Source organism: Salmo trutta, chromosome 19 (assembly GCF_901001165.1).
Source record: "Salmo trutta chromosome 19, fSalTru1.1, whole genome shotgun sequence".
Lineage (NCBI taxonomy): Eukaryota > Metazoa > Chordata > Actinopteri > Salmoniformes > Salmonidae > Salmo > Salmo trutta.
Window position 1 is genome coordinate 19,977,322 of NC_042975.1, and position 16,750 is coordinate 19,994,071.

At 41.4% G+C, this 16,750-nt stretch overlaps 2 protein-coding genes across 3 annotated transcripts; one reads left to right on the forward strand and one right to left on the reverse strand.

The window, feature by feature from the left end:
• Window positions 1-1,923: 1,923 nt before the first annotated feature.
• h3f3c (H3 histone, family 3C) lies at window positions 1,924-5,283 on the forward strand. The gene is made up of 4 exons (XM_029700033.1): window positions 1,924-2,049; window positions 2,889-3,033; window positions 3,830-3,983; window positions 4,174-5,283. Exons 2-4 carry the CDS (start codon window positions 2,906-2,908, stop codon window positions 4,300-4,302), a joined length of 411 nt encoding a protein of 136 aa, XP_029555893.1. The 5' UTR covers window positions 1,924-2,049; window positions 2,889-2,905; the 3' UTR covers window positions 4,303-5,283.
• Window positions 5,284-9,704: 4,421 nt separating this feature from the next.
• LOC115154128 (homeobox protein otx5-like) lies at window positions 9,705-16,037 on the reverse strand. Of its 2 annotated transcripts, none has more exons than XM_029700035.1 (3): window positions 15,532-16,037; window positions 14,396-14,547; window positions 9,705-13,767 (listed from the first exon to the last, which is right to left on the reverse strand). In XM_029700035.1, the coding sequence occupies exons 1-3, from the start codon at window positions 15,620-15,622 to the stop codon at window positions 13,111-13,113; spliced, it is 900 nt and encodes a 299-aa protein (XP_029555895.1). In that variant the 5' UTR covers window positions 15,623-16,037; the 3' UTR covers window positions 9,705-13,110. The 2 variants fall into 2 exon arrangements, with proteins under 2 accessions (XP_029555895.1, XP_029555894.1); XM_029700034.1 differs by having other exon boundaries at window positions 14,396-14,571.
• Between the last annotated feature and the right edge of the window lie 713 nt (window positions 16,038-16,750).

Consider the following 16,750-nt stretch of genomic DNA (forward strand, 5'->3'; position numbering starts at 1 on the left):
TTTTTCGTCATTTGTGTTGCTCAACTGGAGATGTAACGTCCTTCATGGACTGCTGGCTGGGCTGCAACCTAAACTGAGATTCAATTGACACATGTGTATTCGCGCTGAGTTGGGCAACACAAATGCGCTCGCTTTCCAACCACAGAACAACTGGATGTATAAATATGAAGCATCCGCTCTGCCCACCTTGCTTGTTCTGCCCACTATGACTCATCTGTTCCCATTGGAAACGACAGGCTGGGGTCTATCTTGGTTTAGTTATACAAATCTTTGGTCCAACAGCGCCATGCCAGCCAGGATGCCTGCATGCCCCATGTGCCCTTGTTTTTTTTTTTAAAACAATGTCAGGTACATACAGGGTACATACAGGGATGACAGGAAGGGTAGTGGTTTTTCTGGCTCAGGTTCAAAGAGACATGCCATTCCACTGAACCTGCCCTGGAGACGGTTCCTTAGCCACTGAAGAGCCTCATGTGTGGACTCTCAAGACAGAGGGCTGTAGTCTTTGGCCGGGTACAGGTCCTCCACTGACTGCACCTGGTTGTACATGGCTGGCTTCGTAGAGCCAATATTGTGAACTGTCAAAATAGGCTGCATGGCTACACTTTTGAGCTCCATGGAGGCATTCACATGTGGTAGAGAGAATCCCCTGGTCACCTGCCAAGAGGAAGGATGTTAAGTGCCATATGCCTTTCAATACATGACTTTGAGCACCTTGAAAAGCATTTATTGCAAGAAATGTGCTATATAAATCAAGTTTGATTTGATTGATGACATTACAGCTGTAGAATATTTAATCAACTAATTTTCATGAGGACATTTGCAATTTTATCACCTGACATATCAATCATATAGTTGGAAGGATCCTATAAATCAAAACTATGTGAATGCAGGTACCAATCAGAATAAATAAATACTGTGCGCTGAAGATTTGTCTCATGTCAATTCTGAATGTCAATAGATTTTTAGATTCATTCTCATCAATGACAACATTCTAGAACTGAGTGATCACTCATGTAAGTCTGGTATCCGGGGTAATCTGGTTAATAATTATATAACTGATTAAGTGTCTCTTCCTTGTAGAATGCTGACAGCTGTATATAATATATTGTATTTAATAGCTACACTCACCAACACAGGATATCCCTCATGCTGGCCCTGACCAAACTGATAAATTGCCCCTCACTATAGTTGCACTTCTCCACGTGGCTAGACTTATAGTGGTTTTTTAATGCTCTTATGCTCATCCTTGAAAAATGCCATAAGGTCTGAAATAGACACCAAAGTCAACATACTGTACAAACTATTATCTAGGCTAAGTAATACACAAGTATTTGATCTACTGCTCTGATAACTAGCTAGCTAAAGTGTAATAAGTGGCTATCTAAAACAGAGAAAGAGGACAGAAGATTGGGAAGAAGTTCAACTCTTTATTCCATTTTTTCCAAAACAGCACATAGATTCATCATGGTTTGGGCAATGGTATCCGTTCGCCCTGGTGAACAGTGTCGGATAGAGATGATGTCCAGGAATTTGGTCTTGCTGAGGTCTTCTGTTACACGTCAGTTATCTTCCAGTCTGAGACCTAGAATGAGGCCCGAGTTCCTGAGTTGAAATTTCGAGTTGGATGACCGTTCAAATCGATTGCAAATAAATGTAGGCAGTTGTACTGAGAGGAGACTGTGCCACTTTGGCATAGCAAACGCTTTTGAAAAAGCAGACAAATTCAAGCAGTTACAAATAACTGTGGTTACTACCTTATCATTTCTTTCACAAGTAATTGATTGAGCACCTTAGGTTATTTCGTATTAGATTACTTCGAATCGATAAAGAAATCACTAGAAATGTTACTTTCAGGGAAAACTCCAACCATCAGAAACGATGTTTACAAAATGAAAGCAGTTGCATTATGGGAGAACAATGATTGACACGGCAGCCATTTTCCTACGGGGCGCCCTGTTCCCATTGTGTGAGAGATAGTAAATACTGACACTGCTAGAAAACCATAACATTTATTTCCTTGCGAAAAAACGTTTATATTCACGTCAGGTAAGTGGCACATTTTGGCATATATTTTTGTCTAAAACACTTAACCACTGTTTTATATAAGTTTCAGATGGGTTAAACTTCATTTTATTTTAAAATAGCATTTTATTCCGACGGTGTGGAATGGAGAAGCGACTGCCGCGATGCTAGAGAAAAATGCTTTCTACTTCACTGGCCGAGGCAGATGTAAATTCCGCTCCAGTTTCATGTGCATTTGTACTTCGCTTGTACGGTATAAACAAACGTTCACCTACAACTCAGAGCGACTTTTTGGATAGCTACAGTTGTCTAGTTTTATGTTTTAATGTTCGTAGTTCTGAACATTGTTTAGTTTTTCGAAGATTTTTGAAAGTTTCTGTCCCGCTCTTTGCCTGTATATTGGTAGGCTCATTCGATTGCTTCTTCATCTGCGGCCATAATCTTGCGGTTAGAGGGCGGAACTAGGGTTTGTGGACCCACCCATACGCTGTAAACCGTGTATCTCGATTGGTCGACAGCGACGACATTGCCCACTGGATTGGATGTTTTTCGATAGGCGATCTGCATACTAGTTTTATTGGTTGGGCAGTATCCCAGTATTCACGGATAGGATAGTGGCCCGCTGTTGCTGGATTGCAATGTAGCTGATCAGCAAAATAGAAAGTTATCATAACAGTAGTACTCCAGACGGAAGCGTTTCAGTCATCATTTCTCAATAATAGCAACACACTAGTATACATTTAACACTTGGAAAAATTGTATTGCAATATATTTGCAACTCACATTTTTTGGGCATTGTATCTAACAGAGCATTGTCGACACATAAAAATAAACATTTAAATGTGTTTTTACCTGTTTCTCAGGTGATCACTAACTCGTCATGGCTCGTACCAAGCAGACCGCCCGTAAATCCACTGGAGGAAAGGCTCCACGTAAGCAGCTGGCCACCAAGGCTGCCCGCAAGAGTGCACCGTCTACTGGTGGGGTCAAGAAGCCCCATCGTTACAGGTAAAGTATCGGTTCACCGCTAGAAATAAACATGAGTGTTTACCACAGATCGTACATGTCATGGTCAGCTAGCAGTGGTGTAAAAATACTTTAAAAACTTTTAATTAAGTACAATTTTACTGGATTACTTTTACTTGTGTCATTTTCTATTAGGGCATCTTTACTTTTACTCAAGTATGACAATACGGTACTTTTTCCACCACTGTCAGCTAGCTATACAGCTTGTGTAAAGCTTGTGCGAAACCACAGAGGTGGTACCAATTCATATTGGTGTGGAAATGACTTGACACTCCAATTGGTCACTTGGTGTGTTCAAAATGGCACCCTATTCCCTATATAGTGTACTACTTTTGACCTGAACCCATAGGGAATAAGGTGCCATTTCAGACGCAGATAATGTTTTCAATGAGCAGTTCCACAATCCTTATAGCTAAGCAGTGCCTGCTGGTAAACGTCACCGCTCAATATGTGGGGCAGCAGGTAGCCTAGTGGTTAGAGTGTTGGACTAGTAACCGAAAGGTTGCAAGATCGAATCCCCGAGCTGACAAGGTAAAAATCTATCGTTCTGCCCCTGAACAAGGCAGTTAACCCACTGTTCCTAGGCTGTCATTGAAAATAAGAATTTGTTCTTAACTGACTTGCCTAGTTAAATAAAGGTACAATTATTATTTTAAAAAAAAATCAAATTAGCATGGCCAGACACGACCAGTAGAATTCAGCATGGGGGAAATGATCGATGAAGTACTATAGTAGAATATAATCCCCCCCAGTCATACTGACTGTGTGTTGGTTCCAGGCCCGGCACCGTGGCCCTGCGTGAGATCCGTCGGTACCAGAAGTCCACTGAGCTGCTCATCCGCAAGCTACCGTTCCAGCGCCTGGTGAGGGAGATCGCTCAGGACTTCAAAACCGACCTGCGCTTCCAGAGTGCAGCGATCGGAGCCCTGCAGGTCAGTGGCTGTGTGTGTATGTGAAGCTCTGTCCCCCTTAATCCAGATCCTGACCTAATTGGCCTACTGCACACACGGTAACAAAACAACATGCTCAAATTCTTTTTTGTATGCTGACTTATGCATATATATGTGTGTGTGTGTGTGTGTGTGTGTGTGTGTGACATTTCTTCTCTCTGTCTGTCTGCAGGAGGCCAGCGAGGCATACCTGGTGGGTCTGTTTGAGGACACCAACCTGTGTGCCATCCATGCCAAGCGTGTCACCATCATGCCCAAAGACATCCAGCTGGCACGTCGCATCCGCGGGGAGCGTGCTTAGCCCGCCCTCCTTTCCTTTTTCTCTTTAATGTTTCACCTCTATTCTCTTTGTTTCTTTATCTCTCACCGTCCTCACTCCCTCATTCGCCCCGCCCTTCCATCTTACCCCCCAGCCCCCTCTCCCTGTTTTCTTCTTGGTAGACTTTAGAGTAACCGTGATTATGATGAGAGAAACGTATTGAAAAGTCTCGTCTCTCATAGTTTTTGTCTTCAGCAGATGTTTTAGGGTACCTTTTTCGTGCATGTAGTAGGTGTCGCTGATCAGACACACACACACACACACAGGTTTGTGCGTCCTCAGCTCTCATAAAATAAAACTCACTCACATGCACAGGTGGGCAGACCAGAAGGGCGTCGCCCGGGGGCTAGTCTGCTTAAGGGGAGTGGCAACTTCCACAGCAGGGTGCTACTAAAACTAACCCCAGGGCTGTTGGTGTGTGGGTGTGTGAGCGAGCTCTGATCAGCCAAGCAAATTGTATTCAACAGCAAACAAGTATCATCTTGGTTACTTAAAAATAATTGATGATTACTATCATTGTGGATATTGTCTATTTTTTTTAATATATATATAATTCATACATATACACCTTTTCTTTTGACTACTGCCAGAGACATCAAAATAATAATAAGAAGAAAAAACAAAGTGATTGACGTTTGGCAAACTTCTGTTTTTACAGAATTATTTTTAAACCAATCAGAAAGAGCTTCTCAGTTTCATAAGAGCTACTGTTCCAATGGCAGCCACATGGGGGTGATATATACCAGCCCCCCTCCTATTTAGCTTTTTCTCACTATTATCTGTCATTTTCCATGATACTACTCTCAATCTCTTTACCCTATTTCCTTCTCTTAAGGTTAGTTGTGTTCGGCATTAGAGTTGTTACACCAGTATGAGTTGACTTTGTAGTAGCGAGAGTTACTCTTCAAGTTTGGGTTATTTTCTGACTTCTTTCTCTCACTTCCTTTGTATACTGAACAAAAATATAAACTTAACATGCAACAATTTCAACGATTTTACAGTGTTACAGCTCATACAAGGAAATCAGTCAATTGAAATCAGTTCATTAGGCCCTAATCTATGGATTTCAAATGACTGGGGGGGGGTCGCAGCCCTGAGAGGGCATAGATCCACTTGGGAGCCAGGTCCACCCACTTGAGAGCCAGGCCCAGCCAATCAGAATTAGTTTTTCCCTACAAAAGGGCTTTATTACAGACATAAATACTGTTTCATCAGCTGTCCAGGTGCTGGTCTCAGACAATCCCACAGGTGAAGAAGCTGGATGTGGAGGTCCTGGGCTGGCGTGGTTACACAAGGTCTGTGGCTGTGAGGCCGTTTGGACATACTGCCAAATTCTCTAAAACGACATTGGATGCGGCTTATAGTAGAAAAACTAGCATTCAATTTTCTAGCAACAGCTCTTGTGGACATTGCTGAAGTCAGAATGCCAATTGCACGCTCAACTTGAGACATCTGTGGCATTGTGTTGTGTGACAAAATCCCACATTTTAGAATGGCCTTTGCGCTGTGTAATGATCATGCTGTTTAATCAGCTTCTTGATATGCCACGCCTGTAGATGGGGCAGCAGCGTAGCCTAGTGGGTACAGTGTTGGACTAGTAACCGAAAGGTTGCAAGTTCAAATCCCCAAGCTGACAAGGTACAGATCCCACTAGGCTGTCATTGAAAATAAGAATTTGTTCTTAACTGACTTGCCTAGTAAAATAAAAAAATATCTTGGCAGAATAGAAATGCTCACTAACAGGGATGTAAACAAATTTGTGCACCCAATTTGAGAGACAAGTTCTTTGTGCATATGAACATTTCTGGGATCTTTTATTTCAGCTCATGAAACATGTTGCCTTTATATTTTTGTTCATTAAAGATCTGACCATAGAATCTGTCAGTTTCCTCAATTTGTGATAAGCAATATAACCTCATGTTTGTTTTCTTATATTTGTTCTTATTCCTCAAGATTTTCAGATGTTTAAGCTGATCTTTGTATTTTCCAAATTTCTCATATTATGGTGGTAATAAATAGATGTTACACAAAGTCTTTGTCAGTTTCCTTTTCTACAAATGTTTCACTCTTTGCTTGTGTGCATAGTCTGTAAGAGTTGTATGATTTTGATTGATGAAACATTCCAGTGGGCTACCTCTTGATTTGAAAGAATATAACTTCTAGATACAACTAGATTACCTTATCATAACCAAAGACCTAGAACTCGTGTTTTTGCAGGCAAACAAATTGCAAAGCTTCAAATCATGTTTTTAAAAAGTAATGTTACTCTCATGGAATGTCATTACAGAAACCAACTGCTGTTTGCATGTGAAACCAGTAGAATTTTGACTGTGCTTAACTCTTTTCCGTTAATTTTTTATCCTGAAAATCTCCCCAGTCCTTAACGATTACAAGCATACCCATAACATCATGCCCATAACACCACTATGCTTGAAATATGGAAAGTGGTTCAATTATGTGTTGTATTGGATTTTCCCCAAACATAACACTTTGTATTCTGGACAAAAAGTGAATTGCTTTGCCACATTTTTTGCAGTATTGTTACAAACAGGATGCATGTTTTGGGATATTTTTATGCTGTACAAGCTTCCTTCTTTTCACTCTGTCAATTAGGTTAGCATTGGGGAGTAACTACAATGTTGTTGATCCATCCTCAGTTTTCTCCTATCGCAGCAATTAAACTCTAACTATTTTAAAGTCACTTTAAACCCTGGGCGGTTTCCTTCCTCTCTGGCAACTGAGTTAGGAAGGACTGTATCTTTGTAGGGACTGGGTTTATTGATTTACTGCTCGACTGAGGGACCTTACAGATTATTATATGTGTGGGGTACAGAGGTGTTAAACTATTGTTCCACACAGAGTGAGTCCATGCAATTTCTGAACTTATTTAGGCTTGCCATAACGAAGGGAAGAAATACTTGACTCAAGACATTATAGCTTTTCATTTTTAATTCATTGTAAAAAAAAAAATCTAAAAACATAATTCCAATTTGACATTATGGGGTATTGTGTGTAGGCCAGTGACATAAACATCTCAATTTAATCAATTATAAATTCAGGCCGTAACACAACAAAATTTGGGAAAAGTCAATGGGTGTGAATACTTTCTGAAGGCACTGTATCAGAGATCTGTGTGCATACAGGTAGACAGGCCTGTTTTCTTTCCTAGTTCTTGTTGCAATGCCTGACCAGAGGGTGGAGAAGTTGAACAGCAGTAGATTCAGCACAGTTGTAGCTGTGTAAATTGAAGGTATGTTGAGCCAATGGCAATTTGAGCAAATATAAGTGTTTTTCCCCCCAGATGTAATGATTGGCATTATCGCTGGGATATGTTAAAAGTGTTAAAAGTGTAAAAAAAAGTGTATAATAGGTGTTAAGCCTGTGTCAAAAGATGCTTACAATTATTGTCATTGTATTGAATTGTGTTTGGGAAATAAAGATAGACATGGTTTTAAAAAGTATAAAATGGAAACTCAAATGGTAATGTATAGATGCATCACTGACTACACCAAAGTATAGCAATTATATTGTATTCACTAAGGCTTCATTTTCTGTTGCAAAACCATTTGATACTAATGAATATCACCCTGGTCCTGCAGAGTTGCAGGGGTTTGCTCCAGCCAACACAGCACCAAAATACCTGATAGAGCTTATAAACTCAAGGTATCAATAAACTGAATGAAGTAGACTTGTGTTGGGCTGGAGCGAAACCATCCACGTCCACTAGCTCTCCAATGATCACCATGGTCAGTGACCATTGCTTTACAATATAAAAAACATCAGTTTTATAAGGGTTTATGTGCAGTTGAAGTCAGAAGTTTACATACACTTAAGTCATTAAAACTCGTTTTTAAACAACCCCACAAATTTCTTGTTAACAAACTATAGCTTTGGCAAGTTGGTTAGGACATCTACTTAGTACATGACACAAGTCATTTTTCCAACAATTGTTTACAGATTATTTCACTTATAATTCCCTGTATCACAATTCCAGTGGGTCAGAAGTTTACATACACTAAGTTGACTGTGCCTTTAAACAGCTTGGAAAATTACAGAAAATCATGTCATGGCTTTAGAACCTTCTGATAGGCTAATTAAAATAATTTGAGTCAATTGGAGGTGTACCTGTGGATGTATTTCAAGGCCTACCTTCAAACTCAGTGCCTCTTTGCTTGACATCATGGGAAAATCAAAAGAAATCAGCCAAGACCTCAGAAAAAAAATTGTAGACCTCCACAAGTCTGGTTCATCCTTGGGAGCAATTTCCAAACGCCTGAAGGTACCACGTTCAATAGTACGCAAGTATAAACACCATGGGACCACGCAGCCGTCATACCACTCAGGAAGGAGACGTGTTCTGTCTCCTAGAGATGAACGCACTTTGGTGTGAAAAGTGCAAATCAATCCCAGAACAACAGCAAAGGACATTGTGAAGATGCTGGAGGAAACAGGTACAAAAGTATCTATATCCACAGTAAAACGAGTCCTATATCGACATAACCTGAAAGGCTGCTCAGCAAGGAAGAAGCCACTGCTCCAAAACTGCCATAAAAAAGGCAGACTTTGGTTTGCAACTACACATGAGGATAAAGATCGTACTTTCTGGAGAAATGTCCCTGGTCTGATGAAACAAAAATAGAACTGTTTGGCCATAATGACCATCGTTTTATTTGGAGGAAAAAGGGGGACGCTTGCAAGCCGAAGAACACCATCCCAACCGTGAAGCACGGGGGTGGCAGAATCATGTTGTGGGGGTGCTTTGCTGCAGGAGGGACTGGTGCACTTCAAAAAATAGATGGCATCATGAGGTAGGAAAATTATGTGGATATATTGAGGGCAACATCTCAAGACATCAGTCAGGAAGTTAAAGCTTGGTCGCAAATGGGTCTTCCAAATTAACAATGACCCCAAGCATACTTCCAAAATTGTGGCAAAATGGCTTAAGGACAACAAAGTCAAGGTATTAGAGTGGCCATCACAAAGCCCTGACCTCAATCTCATAAAACATTTATGGGCAGAACTGAAAAAGCGTGTGTGAGCAAGGAGGACTACAAACCTGACTCAGTTACACAAGCTCTGTCAGGAGGAATGGGCCAAAATTCACCCAACTTATTGTGGGAAGCTTGATGAAGGCTCCCAAAACGTTAGACCCAAGTTAAACTATTTAAAGGCAATGCTACCAAATACTAATTGAGTGTATGTAAACTTCTGACCCACTGGGAATGTGATGAAAGAAATAAAAGCTGAAATAAATAATTCTCTCTACTATTATTCTGACATTTCACATTCTTAAAATAAAGTGGTGATCCTAACTGACCTATAACAGGGCATTTTTACTAGGATTAAATGTCAGGAATTGTGAAAAACTGTGTTTAATGTATTTGACTAAGGTGAATGTAAACTTCCCACTTCAACTGTAGTATACATGTATCAGTTTACCCACTTTTTTATTTGTGTGAATAGGGTTTATTTTGTGAATACGTTTTTTTTTTTGCATTAGGTACCCACATCTATTACCACTACATATTGTCTGACCTAAATGACAAAGGTATCAATACTCTGTTATTCCATTTGGCTGACATCTCCATCATTGAGAAGTTAGGTTTGTCATTGGACTCAAAAGATGAAACTGATGTGACTAAGTGGTTGTGTTCCCTTATGCCCTAAAGAGAAAGAAATGCATTACTTTAAGGGGTCATGAATTGGTCATTTTGGTCTTATGTGGTTTAGGGTTTTGAGTTTGTAAGTATACTTCAGAGAGAAGAGTTGGGAACGGTCTTGGGTGGCCAGGGTCATGTTCATCAGGGCACAAAATGGGAAACATTTTAAAACACTTTGCAACAGATTTTGTTTTTCTTCAGCTATTCTTCACCTTGTGTCTGTTTGCTTCACTTTGGCAGCTAATGAAAACGACCCACATTGGGATATAATAAGGAACGCTGTGTGTCTCTATGTTCACCTTCCCCAAGGTCTGCTGGGTGCTGCTGTCCATCCCTCCCTCCCTTGCTCCATCCCTCCCCCACCACATCTGCTCCTTTTAGAGATTACCGGCAACATGTCTGTCTGTCTGAAACTATCCGTGCTGACGACCAGCAGATTACAACCGCACTGCACCCTCCGAAAGAGATTAACCAATCAGGACGCAGACAGAGACAGAGAGGGCAGGGATTAACCAATCAGACCACAGAGAGGGAGGGCAGAGGGATTAACGTGGCGCGGAGTGGGATTAACCCAGCGAGTTGAGTGGGTATGTCGTGTGCGTATTCAGTGCGCTATGGAAATCTCTCTAGTTTCCCTTTTACGTCTAAATACTATACTGTGTAATGCTTGTGTTCAAATTAACACTTCATCAGTTGAGGAAAATGGCAAATGCACTCCTATGTTATTCATTCCCAACATTGTTAGATACATTGAAGTTTGCTGCTCTCTGAAAAATAAAGTTATTCTATTCTATAAATTAATAGGGTATGTATTCATTTTTGGAGTCCCCATTTGTCCAAACTTAAAGTACCAAATTGTTAACCTGTCACCACATTAGAAATCTAATTATCTCCAGACACTGTCAAATATGTTATGGAATCTGTCTTTTGCCGAGTCTAGATTCCAACACACATTCATAATGAAGACGTCTTATGTGCAACGATAGGAGCATTGCTGCAGAGTAACTCAGTGAACTCAGTGCCCATCTCTGTTATGACATACACACACATCACATACACATCACGTACACATGTTGTACTCACAAACACTCACATACAAGTATACACACTCACACACATTTTCACTTGAAGTCAAATTACATGGCATGTAACCAGGTCAACTAGGGATTACTGGGTTGTCAGAAGAGGAGGGTGAGGTGGAGTAGTGGGTGTGTGGAGGGAGGCAAAAGGGGGGAAAGAGACTGGTAGGGATGGGGGAGAAGAGATGTGCTGGAGGGGAGGGGTTGCACATAGGAAGAAGGTACTGTACCCCGAGGGACAATAGACAATACTTTATGTCACAGATGAAATCCTTGATTGTTTTTTTGACATTGAGACATTAGTGGAAGGAAAGAAAGGGGAAGTAATTACATTGTCCTCCATGATAGCAGAGTTTGAATTCAGCTGTAATATGTTTTAACCATGGCCTGAGTGTTTCAAATCAGTTTCTAGTCAAGTCTTTTCCATATAGCATTATCATCAAGGGCATCGACCTTCCTTAATTTTATAGAGTATATGGTATACTTTGCCTGTTCAGAGAGAAGAGAAGTGATTGAGACCATTGGTGCAGAAGATTGAGAGACATGTAGACGGAGAGACAGACAAACAGGGAAAGAGACCAAGGCCGTAGCTACATATGAGGACACTGAGGTCCGGACCTCTGTACTTTAAAAAAATAAAAAAACAAAAACAAATATTTTCGGAACTCAATCAGGGTCTCAATTTACTATTGAAAGTTACAATAGTAGAATACTCAAGGTGCAATTTTGAAACTTGGTTGTGCATCAGCAGTTTTCCTCTTGTTATGTCACTCACTGACTGAGGGAAAGTGAGAAGGGAGAGGCAGAGGTGGGCAGTGAGAGACAGAGGGAGAGAGAATAAAGAGTTACAGAAATGGGAAAAAGACAGAAAGATGGTGACAGAAAGAAGGATGGGGAGATAGAGAGAAGGAAAGAGAGACAGAGGGGTAATCCTGACTAATTCACTTAGGACATTGCTGAAGGGATGGGAAGAGGATTGAGCCACTCCAGAATCAGATGAGCAAAAATAACCGACAGCAAGATGCACTGGAGAGCCATGTGGGCCAAGGTGGAAACACCACAGAAACTGTTAAGAAACACAATAGAAACCATAGCTAACTAACAACATGGTGACTGTTATCCTCAGAAGTCAACTGGTCACTTGTTTAGTTCTGGGTCAGTCATGTCCTTAAACTGAACTAATTTCGATTCCGAATACCAATACATGATGTACAGTACGTTTGAATGCAAAAAACCTGATCACTTCCTATAAATTGTGAAACCAAAATGTCACTCAAACTTGTAATCACAATTTTTGTTGGGCATAAATGTAGATTCAAAGTTAGCTCTAATATTTCACACAACAAAACATATCAATTTTTTTCTCCATCAAAATATAATAGCATTGATGCTAGCCTAACACTATAGTAACACTTTAGCTCCAAAAGCCTAAAAGTAACCAAATGAAAATCTAAATTGTAACATAGAATAACAATGACTAAACTCAAATTAACACTGACGGTCTTTCAGAACAAAAAAAGAAAGAGACTAAGAGAGTATCAAAGCTCTGTAAATTTGATCTATTGTTGTGTTTCTTGAAAACAAAACTCAAGCCATCAACAGCAGAAAACACACCAGAGGAACGATTGAGTTTAGCGTGGATGTATCAGTAGAATTCTCTTGAGGATGTCTTTCCATCACAGACCAATCAATGCATCTGAACCATGGCGTGTGTTTAAATCAGTTTCTAGCGGCGAGTCTTTCCCATACAGTAGTATGATCCTCAGGGGCATCCTTCCCTTCTACTGTATGAGAAAGTAAATGGACCTGATATCCTGCAATCACAGTCAGGGGGTATCAATAATGTCCCCTGGTCTCTCTTCTCCTCTCTACCCTGAATAGAAAACACATTCTACAGAGGTTGTAAAAACCAAGCTTACAAACGAGAAATGGAGAGAAAAAAAGAAGTGTTCAGTCAGAATCATTTGATCGTATTTGATTGTACTGTATATCTGGCGAGAGCCTCCTTCATTCACAACTCTTCACTCTTCTTCTTCTTCTTCTCACTCTCTCTACAGCACCTGGAACTTCCAGGAATTCTGGTCTTTGTGGTCCAGGCAGTCCATGGTGCTGAAGCCCAGCTTCCAGGCCTGCTGGTCTTTGTAGTCCAGGCAATCGACAGAGGTGAAGCCCAGCGAGGCGGCCGTGCCGTAGCCCTGGGAGGAGAGCGAGGCGGGTGACTGGCTCAGCGAACCCCCCATTGAGGGCACGGTGATGGGGCTGAGGGCACCGCTAGCCGACAGCTGCGAATGCATGGGCGACAGGTAGGCGCCGCAGTCCAGGCCCGTGAAGTAGGAGGAGGTGCCGGCATAGCCCTGGGCATAGCCCTGGGCGTAGGCCTGCGGCTGGCCGTAGCTCATCGGGTAGGCAGAGGGCCGCTGCATGCAGGGCGCCGAAGAGGCCAGAGGGTCAGGGAGTGGTGAGATGGCTGGGCTCCAGATGGAGACGGCTGCGTTGCCAGGGTTGTTGCCGCTGTGCGGCAGGGAGGGGCCCGATGGGGCTGGGGAGGGGCTGTAGGAACCAGGGGGGTTGTTGGCTGAGGGGTCTGGGCCGGCGCTGGGCTGGTCCTGGGCGGGCGACGCCTTCTTTTTGGGCGGGCGGGGCTTGGACTGGCCGCTGCTCTGCTGCTGCTGTTGGCGACACTTGGCGCGGCGGTTTTTGAACCACACCTGCAGAGACAGAGACACACAACACAGCTACTTAGCATAGAGACAGACAATATGTGGAAAAACTGTTATGGTGATAGTAAGTTGTTTGGTGGGAAGATGGCCCTATGTTACTACATCATTGTTAATATATCTGTCACTATGCCAATGTGCACCTATACTCTGTGATATAATGCAACTGTCAAAACCAGTTTTTGTACCAGATAGAACTGTGAGCCAAACTGTCATGGGTAGGGGATGTATCTGTCCAGAGCATTCAGTACATGTCCTTCTACAGTCCTTACCACAATACTGGTGAATTGTACTCTTCTATCTGAGAGCACTCTCTTACCTATGAAGGTGGACGTCCTATTTGTTTTACCACAACAACAATATTGTAACACTGTTTCGATTGTGTAGGTATTTCTTCCACTGTCCATGTTGTTATAACTTGGAGCCCTGATTGATAACATACATAGATGTAAATTGCACTAACTGAATAACCTGCATATGCCTACTCTCAGTGTACTTCTAAATCCATTACATTGTCATATAGACACCTGTTGGTGAGACGAGAAGATGAGACTAGAACCACTTATAAATGGAGCCATGTCTGACTAAATATTTTATATATATTCACATTACACCGTACCTGTACGCGTGACTCGGGGAGGTTGATCTTGAGGGCCACCTCCTCCCTCATGAAGATGTCGGGGTAGCGGGTCTTGGAGAACAAGGCCTCCAGGATATCCAGCTGGGTGCGTGTGAAGGTGGTGCGCTCGCGACGCTGCTTCCGCGGGGTGGCTGAGAAATCCAGAGACACAGAGACTGTGTGATAATAATGATAATGATGGAATGGCATTAATGGACAGCATCACTCCTCCTCCTCACTCCTTGACATTCACATTGCATTTCATTAGGCCTACAGTTCATTGGTAAAGGGTTTGGATATGTGTTGATAACAGTGGTATTGATTTCATGACCCCTCATGACACCTCTCTATAAGACAATAAGTAATTGTGCAATATCATATAGTTTATATGATCATTATGGTATTTTGAGATATTCATAGTCATAAAATAGTCGTAGCAGGTATTAGCCTAGTAATAGAAGAAAGGCCAAAGAAAAAAGAAAGAAAACTATAGGAAAATTCAGGTTTATGTGAAAACGAATCCTTTCCTGATTTAAAGACTGTGCTCATATATGGGAAGATGTGTGTTAGGCTAAATGATGATTGTCTGTCTGCAAGTTGAACAGGTGTTACAACTGGTGATGATGGTAATGGCAGATGCAAAAATACACATTTTGACAGAGAAATGCATAGTGGACTGTAAAGGCCCAGGCTACTCCCACATTTAGCCAATTTGGACTAGAATTAGCTAAACTGTCATCATTGTCTATAGATATGGTTTTCGTTTAATTCTCTATTCTTTTCAATGCTTACAATTATTTCATATTTTCTTTTTGATTAGGAATCGCTGTTATCTGACACTAGACTACCCTTGTTGAATAGGTTATTGTCATGGAACCAGTCACAGAATAATCTATTATTATTGATATTGTTGATATTATTCTTGTTGTTGTAGTTATTGTTATTAGTAAGCTATGTTATGTTGTAATACATTGTTAACGGGATTGAAAAAGTCATGGTGCATGGACTTTAAGCATGAACTGCCCACTGTTTTACGCATGAGCCGCGTTCATCTTTGGCCAATGTAGGCTAAAAATGCAAAATAAAAAAGCAAGTGGTAAATTACAATGAAAAAGTGGTAGTATTGCTATACTCACATGGGTATCCAGCCGTGGTGTGTAGCAGGTCCATCCCAGGCATGTTTAACCCATTCATGGCGTAATGGGGTTGCTTAATGTAGGACATCATCCTTGCGCCTTCTCGCTCACTTGGTCGTCTCTCTGAATTGACACACACGACCGGACGTTCTTGGGAGACTTTGCTATTTCCCACCAGTCCCTTTTGGTCGGTAAGTTTAGGTCTCGCTTCAAGTCAACCTCACCAAGTGCGTAAAAGTGACAAGGATGTCTTGATATCGGAAAGTTCTTTGTCTTTCTTTCTTTTTACTATTACTCTTTCTCACTTTACTGACTTGTCGAAAACACCAAACATTTCTAGTGCGCTCCTCGTGACAATTGCGCGCCGCAGTTTATGTCCAGGTAGATCGCGCGGACCCAGGAGCGCCAGGAGCAGGTTAAGAGGTGCGTGCTGCGGTTGAGCCGGGGTGATGCCGCTACACTGATTTATTTTACAGACACTGTGAGCTAATTAGAGGGACGACGTGGACTCATAGAAACCCCTCCTTCCTCTCTCTCTCCCCCCTCTCTCTTTCGCTTCCTATCTCTTTCCCTCCTCCCGCTATCTCTCTCGTCTCTGCCCATCCCATCACACATGTTCCTTTTATTCCGAGAGACATTTAGAAACAATTTTGCAGTTACGTCTACTTTTTCAATTGACCATGTAGAGGCATCAAATTTGTACAGCATTTATCACATTTTCATCAAATAATATAAACATTATATGTATAGGCTACAGTTAATGTAATCGTTGAAGGGTTGGTTAAAGAAAAAATATTTTTCTTACCCAACCTGTAAATCTTTTTCAAACTATTCATTTTCAGTGCTGTAGCAAAGAATAATATTTAGCCGTGTATTTTTTTTATTATTATTATTTTTTTTTAAATCGATAAACATTCGTTCTTTAACATTTGAAATCAAGGCATAAGATTATACATTATAGTCTCAGACATACATTATACTGTATATATAAAAGTATGTGGACACCCCTTCAAATTAGTGGATTCGGCTATTTCAGACACACCCGTTGCTGACAGGTGTATAAAATTGAGCGCACAGCCATGCAATCTCAATAGACAAACATTGGCAGTAGAATGGCCTGACTGAAGAGCTCAGTGACTTTCAACGTGGCCACTTTTCCAACAAGTCAGTTCATCAAATTTCTGCCCTACTAGAGCTGCCGATCAACTGTAAGTGTTAT